Source organism: Balaenoptera borealis, assembly GCF_965194805.1.
Source record: "Balaenoptera borealis genome assembly, chromosome: 3".
Taxonomy (NCBI): Eukaryota; Metazoa; Chordata; class Mammalia; order Artiodactyla; family Balaenopteridae; genus Balaenoptera; species Balaenoptera borealis.
Window position 1 is genome coordinate 107,151,807 of NC_138866.1, and position 16,926 is coordinate 107,168,732.

Here is a 16,926-nt window from a genome sequence, read left to right on the forward strand (position 1 = left end):
TAAGGCTATAGGAATAATTATCTTATCAAAACCAGAAAAAAGAAAACTCCAAAACATCGTACTGTACTTAGATAAAATTTTGGTCTCTTTTACACTATATACAAATCACACATTAGATGGAAACAATTTTTGATTTATTCATTATGTACCTAAACAATTAAACACAGAAGCATAAAAAATAGTTTATTACTGACTAGACAGTGTTTTGAGTTTTTTTTAATTTAGTCACTTGAGTGTTACTAATATATTTTGTAGAACTTTAAAGCAGGCAGAGGCCTTAAACATTATCTCATCCAAACTTCAAGGTTTTACTAATGAGGAAGCTAAGGCTCAAAAGAAATCTCTAGATAACGCATGTCAAGTCAGAAGGGAACACCATTCAGGCTCCAAATTACCACAGTACTCCTTTCTCTACCCAGTTTATGACTGTTTCAATACATATATTATACTTCCTATAAAAATCACAGGTTCTTTACTAAGTAGCTTCCTACTCAAATGCAAATCTATGAAAGGCAGTAAAGTTAGCAAAGTCATGAGAAGACCAGAAAATAAAGTTGACTGCCCAAAGTATATAATGGAAAACAAAACATGAAGGAAATGTTTAAAAATACATATACACACGAGAAAAGAAAATCTAACTTCATGACGTATATGAGTCAAATTATTATGCTATACATCTTAAATTTATACAGTGCTATATGTCAATTATCTCAATAAAACTGGAAGGGAAAAAAAAGAGCAATGGTTTTTCATGGAATTCTCAAGAATGGACATTAGGCTTAAAGAATCTCGACACTCCTTCATTTAACACTGGTATTTGTAAACTTGGGATGTGATCCACCCTTTCTTATTTATGAAACTTGGAAGCCAGGTTGAAAGAATTGTGTTCATGTGCTTAGGCATAAAACAAACAGAACAAAGGATGATTTTAATACTGAAAGACACATACACACACACACACATACCCACATCCTACAGAGGCTGTGCTAGTACCCGAAACCAACATTTTGTATATGGTGGAGAAGGAGAAGAAACTTAGCAGGAAATCTATAATTATATTTATCAAGGTCATTTTTGTAGGCGTATTTCAAGGAAAGGGAGAAATAAAACTATCAGATCATCACATTTTTAACACGGTATGTTAGAAGGTAGTTACAATAACCATGTTTTAGGGCACAAACTCTGAGACAGTGTGAATATACAAGTATAATAATTGAGACAACAAAATAAAATTCCTGAATTCAGATCTCTTCTAGAAAATGTAGTATATGTATATAGTTAATTAAACAGATTTCTGTTAAAAGTACCTAAGATAACCACTAATACACAGAATGAGATTTCCTGGGTCCAGGTCCTTTGCTGAGAGCCTCAGCCAGAAGTAAGTCCTCCTCCCTTTGAATATCTACAGCATTTTATCTGTAAAACACCGTATCACATTTTCTTCTTATACAATGACTTACGCACATCTTGCAGCTCCTATCAGAATAACTAAATAACAGCGTGTACTTGTACACTCTCTCTCAGTTACTTTCACACATGTACCAAAAAAAACAAAAGGAGGTAGGGATTTGGTTTTGCCATATGTTCAATATGAATTACGTAATGGAGCTAATAAAAATCTAATGATGTAATAGAAATGTGGTATCCAAACCAAAGGCAGCTAGAATCTCAACTTTTCCTTTTGGCAGTCACACGATATTTGCAATATAGCATTAAATTTACTTTGAGATAGTTGCTAAAAACTTAGGAAGGCTTAATGATTGCTTATTATTTCATGGTACCAATAAAGAATGGGTAATTAAAATTTTTTCTGAGGTTAAGGGTCATAAAAATTTACATGATTTGCCATCACTAAAATTTCTATCTAGAAGAACAGATCCTGAAATGAATTTTTTCTTCCTTCAAAACAAAGTAGATTTTATAACTTGAAAGTACTTTTTTCTATAATGATCATTGTTTTGTAATATGGAAATTAAGTTAAGTAATGCATTTATTTCCATGTGCAAAATACTTTGTATCATAGCAGTTCTTATTATCTGATTTTTTTCATCCATTAAAATCTTCCTTGAGTATCTATAATATAAGGGCAAATAGTAGACACACTAAATAGTAGCATGTGTCTGCCTGTGAGGAAGAAAAAACACAGTTACAGAAAAATAAACAAGAAATACACACATGAAAAGGAAGAGATATTGAACCAATGCCAATGGTACAGGTAAGTAATTTAAAGGTTCAGAGGAAGGTGTAAATAAAGCTTCAAAGAAGTAGAACTTGAATTGTGTATTAAAAGATGATCAGAATTTAAGATAAATAACACAGGAAACAAACTGTACATGGTATATTCAGCAATGAGAAGCTCATTCTGAATGAAACAGACACAATATTGGGAAGTGGAACAAAGTAAGTTTAGAATAGACTTGAGTTAATTTACAAAGAATCTTGAAAGCCCAGTTAAGAAATCTGCCTAACAATCATTAATTGAAGACTTTAGAGCAATAAGCTGATGTGAAAAAGGAAGCATTTAAGGAAGAGTCATCTAGTAGCAGTACATAGGATCGCTTTAATAATGAATGGAATGGAAGCTGGGATACCTATTAGGAGGTGAATAATAAATCAGCGTTACAACTGTAGAAAAAGTACAAAAGGAATAGACATTCATTACAGCAGGCAAGGCAGAGAATCTGACAAAGAATACTAGAAGATTTTGTATCTGAGTACTCCTAACAGACAAAGAAAAAAATTATATGGGGTCTTAAATCAGCCAGGTCCGGGTATAATCTGTGCTACATAACTTTAAAGAAGTTATTTAACTTCTCTGAGTCTTAGTTTCCTTGGATGTAAAAGGATTTACCTTGTTTGGGTGTAGAGAGATTAAATAAGAAAATGCATATAAAGCATCTATGTACCTGGAACACAACAGGACTAAATAAATGTGATTTTTTTTACCTCTCTCCCTTGGCTCCCTGTTCTTTATTCCTTAACAATTCTGTCTGAGAATTAAGCAGTACAGTAGGTCATCTGTCTACAAGTTGTCATTTTAGAGCTGATAAAATTGAGTTAATGAGAAATTAAATGACTTATTCAATGGCCTACAACTAGCTATCTTCACTGCTGGCACCAGAGAACAGACACATAGGCCATAAAACACATAAAATTAGCTGAAAAATAAACATAGACTCTTCTTTAAAGACATATCCTCTAATAATACAACAGAGGATCTGATTCATAAACTTAAAAACATTTAAATGTGACTGTTTCCTTGACAACATAAAAAGGGCAATCCATTTCAAAAGAAAACATTTTTTAATGTATACACCAAATTTCAGTGTAGGCTGAATTTCCAAATGGGGATCTTTCCATTAGAGAAGGAAAATTAAGGGTATAAATTTCTTCTCTTAATATAGATTGAATACATGGGAACTTCAGACACAGTCAGCATAAATTTACTCACCTTCCATGAGCATGGAAATCTAGACGTAAAAAGTGGTCCTCATGTGAAACTGCTCTTTTGGCACGCTGGTGTTTTTGGTGTAATGAATCCACATCATAAGATAATCCTTCATAATGTCTAATGTATTTATTTAAAGGATTTCCATACTGACCTATAAAAAATAAACAATTTGAATTAATGTCATCTTGTGGCCCATTCTAGTTCTAATATGATTCCATGATGATTCAAATATCTATAAATATGAAACTGTTTCACTAATCCTAGTACTTTATTTTCATATACATTTTTTTTTTTTGGCTATGCCGTGCGGCATGCAGGATCTGAGTTCCCCGACCAGGGATCGAATCTGCACCCCCTGCAGCGGAAGCATGGAGTCGTAACCATTAGACTGCCAGGGAAGTCCCTAAAAGCTTATTATAATGGGAATTTTAACCACACACACAAGTTTTGATGTTAGCCACAGGTTTAGTCTAGGATGTCCTTTACCAGGTTGACAAAGTTATCTTCTATTAATAATTTGCTGATAAAAACTATCAGGAAGAGATGTTGACTTTTGTCACCCACTCTTTCTGCATCTATTAAGATGATTGTAATAGATAACCAACAAGGACCTACCATATAGTACAGGGAGTTATACCTATAAGGAAAAAGAATCTGAAAAAATACATATATATAAAATATGTATAAATGAATCACTTTGCTTTACACCTGAAACTAACACAACATTGTAAATCAACTATACTGCAATAAAAATAAGTAAATAAATTTTTTAAAAAGATGGTTATGTGGTTCTTTCTTTTTAGTTTATTAATATGGAAAATTAAATTGACTGATTTTCATGGGCAGAAGAACTAAATAGACATTTCTCCAAAGAAGACATACAGATGGCCAACAGACACATGAAAAGATGCTCAACATCATTAATTATTACAGAAGTGCAAATCAAAATGACAATGAGGGGGGCTTCCCTGGTGGCGCAGTGGTTGAGAATCTGCCTGCCAATGCAGGGGACATGGGTTCAAGCCCTGGTCTGGGAGGATCCCACATGCCGCGGAGCAACTAGGCCCGTGAGCCACAATTACTGAGCCTGCGCGACTGGAGCCTGTGCTCCACAACAAGAGAGGCCACAATAATGAGAGGCCCGTGCACCACGATGAAGAGTGGCCCCCACTTGCCGCAACTAGAGAGAAAGTCCTCGCACAGAAATGAAGACCCAACACAGCCATAAATAAATAAATAAAATTTTTTAAAAAAGTAAAAAGAAACAGGTGAAATTAATTTAAAAAATAAACAAACTACAATGAGGTACTACCTCACACTGGTCACAATGGCCATCATTAAAAAGTCTACAAATAATAAATGCTGGAGAGGGTGTGGAGAAAAAGGAACAATCCTGCACTATTGGTAGGAATGTAAGTTGGTGCAGCCACCATGGAGAACAGTATGGAGGTTCCTCAAAAAACTAAAAATAGGGGGAGATTAACCAAGATGGCGGAGTAGAAGGACGTGCTCTCACTCCCTCTTGCGAGAGCACCAGAATCACACCTGGCTCATGGAAAATCATTGACAGGAAGACCCTGGACTTCACCAAGGAGGATACCCCACGTCCGAGGACAGAGGAGAAGCCACAGTGAGACGGTAGGAGGGGCGCAATCAGAGTAAAATCAAATCCCATAACTGCTGGGTGGGTGACTCACAGACTGGCGAACACTTATACCACAGAAGTCCACCCATTAGAGTGAAGGTTCTGAGCCCCACGTCAGGCTTCCCAACCTGGGGGTCCGGCAACGGGAGGAGGAATTCCTAGAGAATCAGACTTTGAAGCCTAGTGGGAATTGATTGCAGGACTTTGACAGGACTGGGGGAAACAGAGACCCCACTCTTGGAGGGCACACACAAAGTAATGTGTGCATCGGGACCCAGGGGAAGGAGCAGTGACCCTGGGGGAGACTGAACCAGACCTACCTGCTGGTGTTGGGGGGTCTCCTGCAGAGGCGAGTGGTGGCTCTGTTCCACCGTGGGGATAAGGACACTCGCAGCAGAGGTTCTGGGAAGTTCTCCTTGGCGTGAGCCCTCCCAGAGTCTGCCATTAACCCCACCAAAGAGCACGTGTCGGCTCCAGTGTTGGGTTGCCTCAGGCAAAACAACCAACAGGGAGGGAACCCAGCCCCACCCATCAACAGTCAACTGGATTGAGGTTTTACTGAGCTCTGACCGCCACAGCAACAGTCAGCTCTACCCACCACCAGAGCCTCCCATCAAGCCTCTTAGATAGCCTCAACCACCAGAGGGCAGACAACAGAAGCAAGAAAAACTATAATCCTGCAGCCTGTGGACCAAAAACCACAGTTACAGAAAGATAGAGAAGATGAAAAGGCAGAGGGCTATGTACCAGATGAAGGAACAAGAAAAAACCCCAGAAAAACAACTAAATGAAGTGGAGATAGGCAACCTTCCAGAAAAAGAATTCAGAATAATGATAGTGAAGATGATCCAGGACCTCGGAATAAGAATGGAGGCAAAGATTGAGAAGATGCAAGAAATGATTAACAAAGACCTAGAAGAATTAAAGAACAAACAAACAGAGATGACCAATACAATAACTGAAATGAAAACTACACTAGAAGGAATCAATAGCAGAATAACTGAGGCAGAAGAACGGATAAGTGACCTGGAAGACAGAATGGTGGAATTCACTGCTGCGGAACAGACTAAAGAAAAAAGAATGAAAAGAAATGAAGACAGCCTAAGAGACCTCTGGGACAACATTAAACGAAACAACATTCGCATTATAGGGGTCCCAGAAGGAGAAGAGAGAGAGAAAGGACCAGAGAAAATATGTGAAGAGATTATAGTCGAAAACTTCCCTAACATGGGAAAGGAAATAATCAATCAAGTCCAGGAAGCGCAGAGAGTCCCATACAGAATAAATCCAAGGAGAAACACACCGAGACACATAGTAATCAAAGTGGCAAAAATTAAAGACAAAGAAAAAGTATTGAAAGCAGCAAGGGAAAAACGACAAATAACATACAAGGGAACTCCCATAAGGTTAACAGCTGATTTCTCAGCAGAAACTCTGCAAGCCAGAAGGGAGTGGCATGATATACTTAAAGTGATGAAAGGGAAGAACCTACAACCAAGATTACTCTACCTGGCAAGGATCTCATTTAGATTTGATGGAGAAATCAAAAGCTTTACAGACAAGCAAAAGCTAAGAGAATTCAGCACCACCAAACCAGCTCTACAACAAATGCTAAAGGAACTTCTCTAAGTGGGAAACACAAGAGAAGAAAAGGACCTACAAAAACAAACCCAAAACAATTAAGAAAATGGTCATAGGAATATACATATCGATAATTACCTTAAACGTGAATGGATTAAATGCCCCAACCAAAAGACATAGACTGGCTGAATGGATACAAAAACAAGACCCATATATATGCTGTCTACAAGAGACCCACTTTAGACCTAGGGACACATACAGACTGAAAGTGAGGGGATGGAAAAAGATATTCCATGCAAATGGAAATCAAAAGAAAGCTGGAGTAGCTATACTCATATCAGATAAAATAGACTTTAAAATAAAGAATGTTACAAGAGACAAGGAAGGACACTACATAATGATCCAGGGATCAATCCAAGAAGAAGATATAACAATTATAAATATATATGCACCCAACATAGGAGCACCTCGATACATAAGGCAACTGCTAACAGCTATAAAAGAGGAAATCGACAGTAACACAATAATAGTGGGGGACTTTAACACCCCACTAACACCAATGGACAGATCATCCAAAATGAAAATAAATAAGGAAACAGAAGCTTTAAATGACACAATAGACCAGACAGATTTAATTGATATATATAGGACATTCCATCCAAAAACAGCAGATTACACGTTCTTCTCAAGTGCGCACGGAACATTCTCCAGGATAGATCACATCTTGGGTCACAAATCAAGCCTCAGTAAATTTAAGAAAATTGAAATCATATCAAGCATCTTTTCTGACCACAACGCTATGAGATTAGAAATGAATTACAGGGAAAAAAACGTAAAAAGGACAAACACATGGAGGCTAAACAATACGTTACTAAATAACCAAGAGATCACTGAAGAAATCAAAGAGGAAATAAAAAAATACCTAGAGACAAATGACAATGAAAACACGACGACCCAAAACCTATGGGATGCAGCAAAAGCGGTTCTAAGAGGGAAGTTTATAGCTATACAAGCCTACCTAAAGAAACAAGAAAAATCTCAAGTAAACAATCTAACCTTACACCTAAAGAAACTAGAGAAAGAAGAACAAACAAAACCCAAAGTTAGCAGAAGGAAAGAAATCATAAAGATCAGAGCAGAAATAAATGAAATAGAAACAAAGAAAACAATAGCAAAGATCAATAAAACTAAAAGCTGCTTCTCTGAGAAGATAAACAAAATTGATAAGCCATTAGCCAGACTCATCAAGAAAAAGAGGGAGAGGACTCAAATCAATAAAATCAGAAATGAAAAAGGAGAAGTTACAACAGACACCGCAGAAATACAAAGCATCCTAAGAGACTACTACAAGCAACTTTATGCCAATAAAAGGGACAACCTGGAAGAAATGGACAAATTCTTAGAAAGGTATAACCTTCCAAGACTGAATCAGGAAGAAACAGAAAATATGAACAGACCAATCACAAGTAATGAAATTGAAACTATGATTAAAAATCTTCCAACAAACAAAAGTCCAGGACCAGATGGCTTCACAGGTGAATTCTATCAAACATTTAGAGAAGAGCTAACACCCATCCTTCTCAAACTCTTCCAAAAAATTGCAGAGGAAGGAACACTCCCAAACTCATTCTATGAGGCCACCATCACCCTGATACCAAAACCAGACAAAGACACTACAAAAAAAAGAAAATTACAGACCAATATCACTGATGAATATAGATGCAAAAATCCTCAACAAAATACTAGCAAACAGAATCCAACAACACATTAAAAGGATCATACACCATGATCAAGTGGGATTTATCCCAGGGATGCAAGGATTCTTCAATATATGCAAATCAATCAATGTGATACACCATATTAACAAATTGAAGAATAAAAACCATATGATCATCTCAATAGATGCAGAAAAAGCTTTTAACAAAATTCAACACCCATTTCTGATAAAAACTCTCCAGAAAGTGGGCATAGAGGGAACCTACCTCAACATAATAAAGGCCATATATGACAAACCCACAGCAAACATCATTCTCAATGGTGAAAAACTGAAAGCATTTCCTCTAAGATCAGGAACGAGACAAGGATGTCCACTCTCACCACTATTATTCAACATAGTTCTGGAAGTCCTAGCCACGGCAATCAGAGAAGAAAAAGAAATAAAAGGAATACAAATTGGAAAAGAAGAAGTAAAACTGTCACTGTTTGCGGATGACATGATACTATACATAGAGAATCCTAAAACTGCCACCAGAAAACTGCTAGAGCTAATTAATGAATATGGTAAAGTTGCAGGATACAAAATTAATGCACAGAAATCTCTTGCATTCTTATACACTAATGATGAAAAATCTGAAAGAGAAATTATGGAAACACTCCCATTTACCATTGCAACAAAAAGAATAAAATACCTAGGAATAAACCTACCTAGGGAGACAAAAGACCTGTATGCAGAAAACTATAAGACACTGATGAAAGAAATTAAAGATGATACCAACAGATGGAGAGATATACCATGTTCTTGGATTGGAAGAATCAACATTGTGAAAATGAGTATACTACCCAAAGCAATCTACAGATTCAATGCAATCCCTATCAAATTACCAATGGCATTTTTTACGGAGCTAGAACAAATCATCTTAAAATTTGTATGGAGACACAAAAGACCCCGAATAGCCAAAGCAGTCTTGAGGCAAAAAAATGGAGCTGGAGGAATCAGACTCCCGGACTTCAGACTATACTACAAAGCTACAGTAATCAAGACAATATGGTAATGGCACAAAAACAGAAACATAGATCAATGGAACAAGATAGAAAGCCCAGAGATTAACCCACGCACCTATGGTCAACTAATCTATGACAAAGGAGGCAAAGATATACAATGGAGAAAAGACAGTCTCTTCAATAAGTGGTGCTGGGAAAACTGGACAGCTACATGTAAAAGAATGAAATTAGAATACTCCCTAACACCATACACAAAAATAAACTCAAAATGGATTAGAGACCTAAATATAAGGATGGACACTATAAAACTCTTAGAGGAAAACATAGGAAGAACACTCTTTGACAAATCACAGCAAGATCTTTTTTGATCCACCTCCTAGAGTAATGGAAATAAAAACAAAAATAAACAAGTGGGACCTAATGAAACTTCAAAGCTTTTGCACAGCAAAGGAAACCATAAACAAGACGAAAAGACAACCCTCAGAATGGGAGAAAATATTTGCAAATGAATCAACGGACAAAGGATTAATCTCCAAAATATATAAACAGCTCATTCAGCTCAATATCAAAGAAACAAATACCCCAATCCAAAAATGGGCAGAAGACCTAAATAGACATTTCTCCAAAGAAGACATACAGACGGCCACGAAGCACATGAAAAGATGCTCAACATCACTAATTATTAGAGAAATGCAAATCAAAACTACAATGAGGTATCACCTCACTCCTGTTAGAATGGGCATCATCAGAAAATCTACAAACAACAAATGCTGGAGAGGGTGTGGAGAAAAGGGAAACCTCTTGCACTGTTGGTGGGAATGTAAATTGATACAGCCACTATGGAGAACAATATGGAGGTTCCTTAAAAAACTAAAAATAGAATTACCATATGACCCAGCAATCCCACTACTGGGCATATACCCAGAGAAAACCGTAATTCAAAAAGACACATGCACCCGAATGTTCATTGCAGCACTATTTACAATAGCCAGGTCATGGAAGCAACCTAAATGCCCATCAACAGACGAATGGATAAAGAAGTTGTGGTACATACATACAATGGAATATTACTCAGCCATAAAAAGGAACGAAACTGAGCCATTTGTTGAGACGTGGATGGATCAAGAGACTGTCATACAGAGTGAAGTAAGTCAGAAAGAGAAAAACAAATATCGTATATTAATGCATGTATGCGGAACCTAGAAAAATGGTACAGATGAGCCAGTTTGCAGGCCAGAAGTTGAGACACAGATGTAGAGAATGGACATATGGACACCAAGGGGGGAAAACTGCGGTGAGGTGGGGATGGTGGTGTGCTGAATTGGGCGATTGGGATTGACATGTATACACTGATGTGTATAAAACTGATGCCTAATAAGAACCTGCAGTATAAAAAAACAAACAAAACAACTAATACTAAACTTTCATTGGGTTATTTGTATGTAAATATGTTAATATAAATGTTTCAGACATTACATGAAATTTCTAAAAATCGTATATTTGTATCTGTATGGAAATATGTATGGAAATATGTTAATATAAATGTTTCAGACATTACATGAAATTTCTAAAAATCCTATATGTTCTGGTATAATGTTATAAGTAATAATCCTAGTTATTACTTTAAAATGTATATCTCAGAAATAACTAATTTTCTTGTCAACTGCATTATTATGAACTTTCATCAAATCTTTAACCATGGTCATTTTTAAGTCTTTTGTCATTTACAGACAGTTCTGGGTGTACTCTGATGATTTTGCAAATATGTTCCTATAAAAGGGTTTCATCTTCAAGAAATTCATGGAAAAGACTCTGACAAGTACAGGTTTCTGGTAACTGACTGTACTGCTGAACTGAATGAATAAGCATTTTCAGAACTCTAATGAAAAACTGATGAACTCATAAAAGTGCTAACAAAAGATCAAGATGAAAAAAAAAATTAATTACATGGGACTGAGTGAACTGATGAGGATGAGTATAATTTTTGTGACTTTCTGTCTGAATTTAAAAAAAAAAAAAAATCCCACAAGGACTCAGAGGCAAAGAATATACAAATCAATTTTCACTGCAAAGTAAAGGAGCTGTTACAGTGGAGGATTACTGGACTGAATGTCAATATTATGACATAGTATGAGTGTGTTTCATGTTTGGTAATTGCAATCATTGTTGCTTTGGTTGTGGTCATCCATGTACAATGCTTGGTGTCAGTCTATTTATCTCTTGTAAAAATAAAATACAGTGTGTGTGTGTGAAAAAAAAAAAAAAAAAAAAGTCACAGGCTGGCAAACCTGTACGCCAGCAATATTTACCATAGCCAGCGCTTGGAAGCAATGAAAATGTCCATCAACCGAGGAACGCACCAAGAAGAAGTGGTCCACGTACACAATGGAATATTACTCTAATAATAAATATAAATTAAATTTAAAAACAAAAAAAACAAAACAAAAAAAAAACTAAAAATAGAGTTACCATATGATACAGCAATCTTACTCCTGGGTATATATCTATACAAAACTATATTTCAGAACAATACATGCAGGCTTCCCTGGTGGCACAGTGGTTAAGAATCCGCCTGCCAATGCAGGGGACACGGGTTCAAGCCCTGGTCCGGGAAGATCCCACATGCCACAGAGCAACTAAGCCCATGTTCCACAATACTGAGCCTGCGCTCTAGAGCCCAAGAGCCACAACTACCGAGCCCTCGTGCCACAACTACTGAAGCCTGTGCGCCTAGAGCCCGTGCTCCGCAACAAGAGAAGCCACCACAATGAGAAGCCCACGCACTGCAACAAATAGTAGCCCCCGCTCGCCACAGCTAGAGAAAGCCCACGTGCAGCAACGAACACCCAATGCAGCCAAAAATAAATAAAATAAATAAATAAATAAAAATTTAAAAAAAAAGATACATGCACCCCCTATGTTCATAGCAGCACTATTCACAATAGCCAAGACATGGAAACAACCTAAATGTCCACCAACAGATGAATGGGTAAAGAAGATGTGGTACATATATACAATGGAATACGACTCAGCCACAAAAAAAGAACAAAATAATGCCATTTGGAGCAACATGGATGGAACCAGAGAATATCATACTAAGTGAAGTAAGTCAGAAAGAGAAAGACAAATACCATATGGTATCACTTATATGTGGAATCTAAAATATGACACAAATGAACTTATCTACAAAACAGAAACAGACTCACAGACATAGAGAACAAACTTGTGGTTGCCAAGGGTGGGGATGGAGGAGGGGTGGAGTGGGAGTTTGGGGTTAGCAGATGCAAACTAATACACAGAGAACAGATAAACAACAAGGTCCTCCTGTATAGCACAGGGAACTATATTCAATATCCTGTGATAAACCATAATGGAAAAGAATTTAAAAAGAATGTATATATATGCATAACTGAATCACTTTGCTGTACAGCAGAAATTAACATAACATTGTAAATCAACTATACTTCAATTTTTAAAAAACTGTTCATTTTCTAATGTTAAACCAACCTTGCATTACTGATATAAATCCCACTTGAATGTAGTATATTATGCTTTATAATATTGTTGGATTCAATTTGTTATAATTTTGTTTAGAATTTTTGTTATCTATGTTCATGAGAGACACTGGTCTGTAGTTTTCTTGGACTGTCTTTGTCAAGTTTTGGTATCCATATAAAAAAAGACCTTGAAAGTATTACCTCTTCTTCAATTTTCTAGACAAATGTATGTAGAATTGGTATTATTTCCTCCTTAAATGTTTGATAGACTTCAACAGTGAAGCCATCTTGGCCTGGAATTTTCTTTGTGAAAGGTGATTAATGATGTCAATTTGATATATAAACAGCTATTCTGGTTATCTACTTCTTGAGTGACCTTTGGTAAGAATTTGTCCATTTTACCTAAGCTGTTGAAGTTATGGAGATAAAGCTGTTCATAATATTCCCTCATTATGTTTTTTATATCTTTTGAATCTATAGTGATGTTACCTCCCTCATGCCTGATATTGGTAATCTGTATCTTCACTCTTTGGTCCTGATCAGGATAGCTAGAGATTTACTGATTTTACTGATCTTCTCAAGAACCAATTTTTATTTCCTTTGATTTTCCTTATTTTTCTGCTTTCTATTTTTTTATTTTTCACTTTGATCTTTCTTTCTTTCCTTCTGCTTACTTTGAGTTTAATCGCTCTTCTTTTTTTAGTAAAGACCATTGATTTAAGACTTTTCTTTTCTAATCCAGGTATTTAGTACTATAAATGTTCCCTTAATACTGCTTTAGCAACATCCCACAGACTCTGTTATGCTGTGTTACCATTTTCATTCTTTTCAACATACTTTCTAATTTCCTTTTTGATTTCTTCTATTATTCATGTGCTATTCAGAAGTCTGTTATTTAGATTCTAAATATGGTGAATTTTTCAGTTATCTTTCTGTTATTGACTTCTAATTTAATTCTACTATACCCAGAGAACATACTTTGTATGACATCAATCCTTTTAAATACATTGAGACTTATTTTATGACCCAGAATTTGGTCTATCCTTGCAATGTTTCATGCACACTTGAAAAGAATGTATATTCTGCTGTTAATGGATGAGTGTTCTAGAAATGTCAAGCTCTGCACTTATTGAGTACAGTGTTTTATAAATGTCAACCAGGTCAACTGGCTGACAGTGTTGTTCAAGCCTTCCATATCTTTCATGATTTTCTATCTATCTGTTCTATTATTGAGAGAAAGGTATTGAAATCTCTGTCTGTAATTATGACTTTTTCTATTTCTCCTTGCAGTTCTCTGCTTAACTGATTTTTTGTTGTTGTTCTTTTTTTTTTTAATTTATTTATTTTATTTATTTTTGGCTGCATTGGGTCTTCGTTACTGCGCGTGGGCTTTCTCTAGTTGTGGCAAGCAGGGGCTACTCTTCGTTGCGGTGCGCGGGCTTCTCATTGTCATGGCTTCTCTTGTTGCGGAGCACGGGCTCTAGGCACGCGGGCTTCAGTAGTTGTGGCTTGTGGGCTCTAGAGCTCAGGCTCAGTAGTTGTGGTGCTCAGGCTTAGCTGCTCCACGGCATGTGGGATCTTCCCGGACCAGGGATCAAACCCGTGTCCCCTGCATTAGCAGGCGGATTCCCAACCACTGTGCCACCAGGGAAGCCCTGCTTAATTGATTTTTGAAGTTCTATTATTACATGCATAAATGTCAATGATTATTATGTATTATGCCTTTTGGATTAATTCACTCCTTTATCAATTATCAAATGATCTTATTTATTCTTTGTAATATTCTATGTTCTAAAATCTACTTTGTCTGATATTAATATAGCACTCCTTTTTTTTTTTTTTTTTGACTGGCATGGTATCTCTTTTCCATCCTTTTATTTTTAATCTATTTGTGCCTACGTATTTAATGTGAGTTCACAGTAGGCAGCATAGAGCTGGGTCTTGCTTTTTTGTCCAATCTGATAATCTCTGCCTTTTAATTGGAGTGTTTGGATCATTTACATTTAAAAACAATCCTAAATGTGCATCACATAACAGAGCTTAAAGTATGTGAAGAAAGAGCTGACGGGGGACTTCCCCGGTGGTCCAGTGGGTAGGACTCCCCTCTCCCAGTTCAGGGAGCCCAGGTTCAATCCCTGGTTGGGGAACTAGATCCCGCATGCATGCCGCAACTAAGAGTTCGCATGCCACAACCAAGAAAAAAAAAAAATCCCACATGCTGCGGCTGGAGATCCCACGTGCTTCAATGAAGATCTCACGTGCCACAACTAAGACCTGGCACAGCCTAAATAAAGAAATAAATTTTTTAAAAAAAAAAAGAATGAGAAGGACAATTTTTTTTTTAATTAAAAATAAAAAACGCTGACAGAACTGAAAGTAGACAAATATGTAAATTATAGTTGGAAATCATGAACACTCCTCACTGAACAAGTAGACAAAAAATAAGGACTGAACACTATCAAACAACTTGACCTGATTAACATTTACAAAATAGTCCACCCAACAACAGAGTATATATTCTTTTCACGGGCACATGGAGTATTCACCAAGATAGACCTTAATTCTAAGCCATAAAGCATGTTTCCATAAATTTTAAAAGACCGAAATCAGAGAGTATGTTTTCTGACTACAGTGCAATTAAATCAGTAGGAGATACTTGGAAAAATTCCTAAATATTGGGAACTTAACACACTTCTAAATAGCCCTTGGGTCAAAGAAGAAATCAAAAGGGAAATCAGAAGGATTTTGAATTGACTGCAAAGAGCACAAGGGAACTTTATTGGTTAATGTAAATGTTCTATATTATTATTATTATCATTATGGTGGTGGTGGTTAAACAACTATATACCTTTCTCAAAATTAATTGCTGAATTTTATTGTATGGAAATTATACCTCAATAAAGCTAATTAAATTTTTTTTAAAGAAAAATGGTGAGTCAAAGTGGTAAGCATATGGGTATTTGGCCTTTCTTTTACTCTTCCTTAAGTTATACACTTTTTCAAAAAAAAAAAAAAAAATCCAGAATCTAAAACAAAGACAATTCAAAATAGTCCAGCTTGTCCTCCCTTCAGGAAAATAAATAAAATCAACATTCTACTCACCTCCAAGAAACTATTAAGCATCCTATAATGATTCATTATTCATAAGTAACTATATTTTTGTTAATAGGACAGACATAAGTAGTAAAAGTTGGGGATAAAAAAGAGTAAACGACAACCAGTGATCCCAACATGCAGATCCTACACAGGAAACCTCACCCAGAACTTAAAGATTTTTCCATAAACACTAAAGCATTCTCCATTATGATCTTAATCAATTCCCATACTTCTGATACAAGTCTATTACTTGAAGTAATATTCTACTACTTGACAATAATATTGGAACCGTCCCCATTTTATCTTCCTCAAGATTATCCAGGTATACCCAGCAGCAGCAGTACACACCATAATTACCCCCAAAATATCTTGTGAAAAACACCAACACTGTCCTGCCTCTCCAATCCCACTTTTGTACCAGAAACACAACCTTAAAACAACTAGGGAAAAATGTGTCCTAACAGTCTGAAAGATGCACACTATTGGCAAAACTTCAGCAAGCATACATGTCTGCTCAGTTCAGAATCCGGGTCTCCGGTGATGCTTCTGATTAGAGGAGCCTAGTTCAGAAGACTAGTTTACATGCCTGTGTCCTAGTTGCAAATGAAAGGCTGGGGAATCTAAATTAAGGAGATGGAATTCAAAAGGCTGAAAATGTGCCAAACAAAGCAAGGTTCAAAAGGTTCTAGACAATCAAAAACCACTGCAAATAACTGGCCTCTTAGCTTCCACTCTTGCCCCCCACAGTCTATTTTTCACACAGCAGTCAGAGTAATAATGTTCAAATAAAGTTACATTGTGTCACTCTTCTGCTCAAAATCTTCCACCCCTCACCCACCCCCCTCACCCGCTGTTCCCCCTCCACAGCCTTCATCATGATTTATAATCTCAAAAAAAAAAAAAAGTCATAACTGTGGCTTATAACGCTGAAGATG

At 36.4% G+C, this 16,926-nt stretch overlaps 1 protein-coding gene and 1 long non-coding RNA gene across 5 annotated transcripts in view; one reads left to right on the forward strand and one right to left on the reverse strand.

Annotated features, from left to right (window-relative positions):
* LOC309626862 overlaps nt 1-16,926 on the forward strand; it is an 844,624-nt gene that overhangs the window by 823,000 nt on the left and 4,698 nt on the right. The window lies entirely within an intron of this gene.
* ADAM10 (ADAM metallopeptidase domain 10) overlaps nt 1-16,926 on the reverse strand; it is a 114,269-nt gene that overhangs the window by 83,515 nt on the left and 13,828 nt on the right. For all 4 annotated transcript variants that reach the window (XM_082388096.1, XM_082388098.1, XM_082388099.1 and 1 more), the window contains exon 2: nt 3,452-3,602. In XM_082388096.1, coding sequence (XP_082244222.1) covers nt 3,452-3,602 — 151 coding nt within the window. The remainder of the gene's footprint in view (nt 1-3,451; nt 3,603-16,926) is intronic.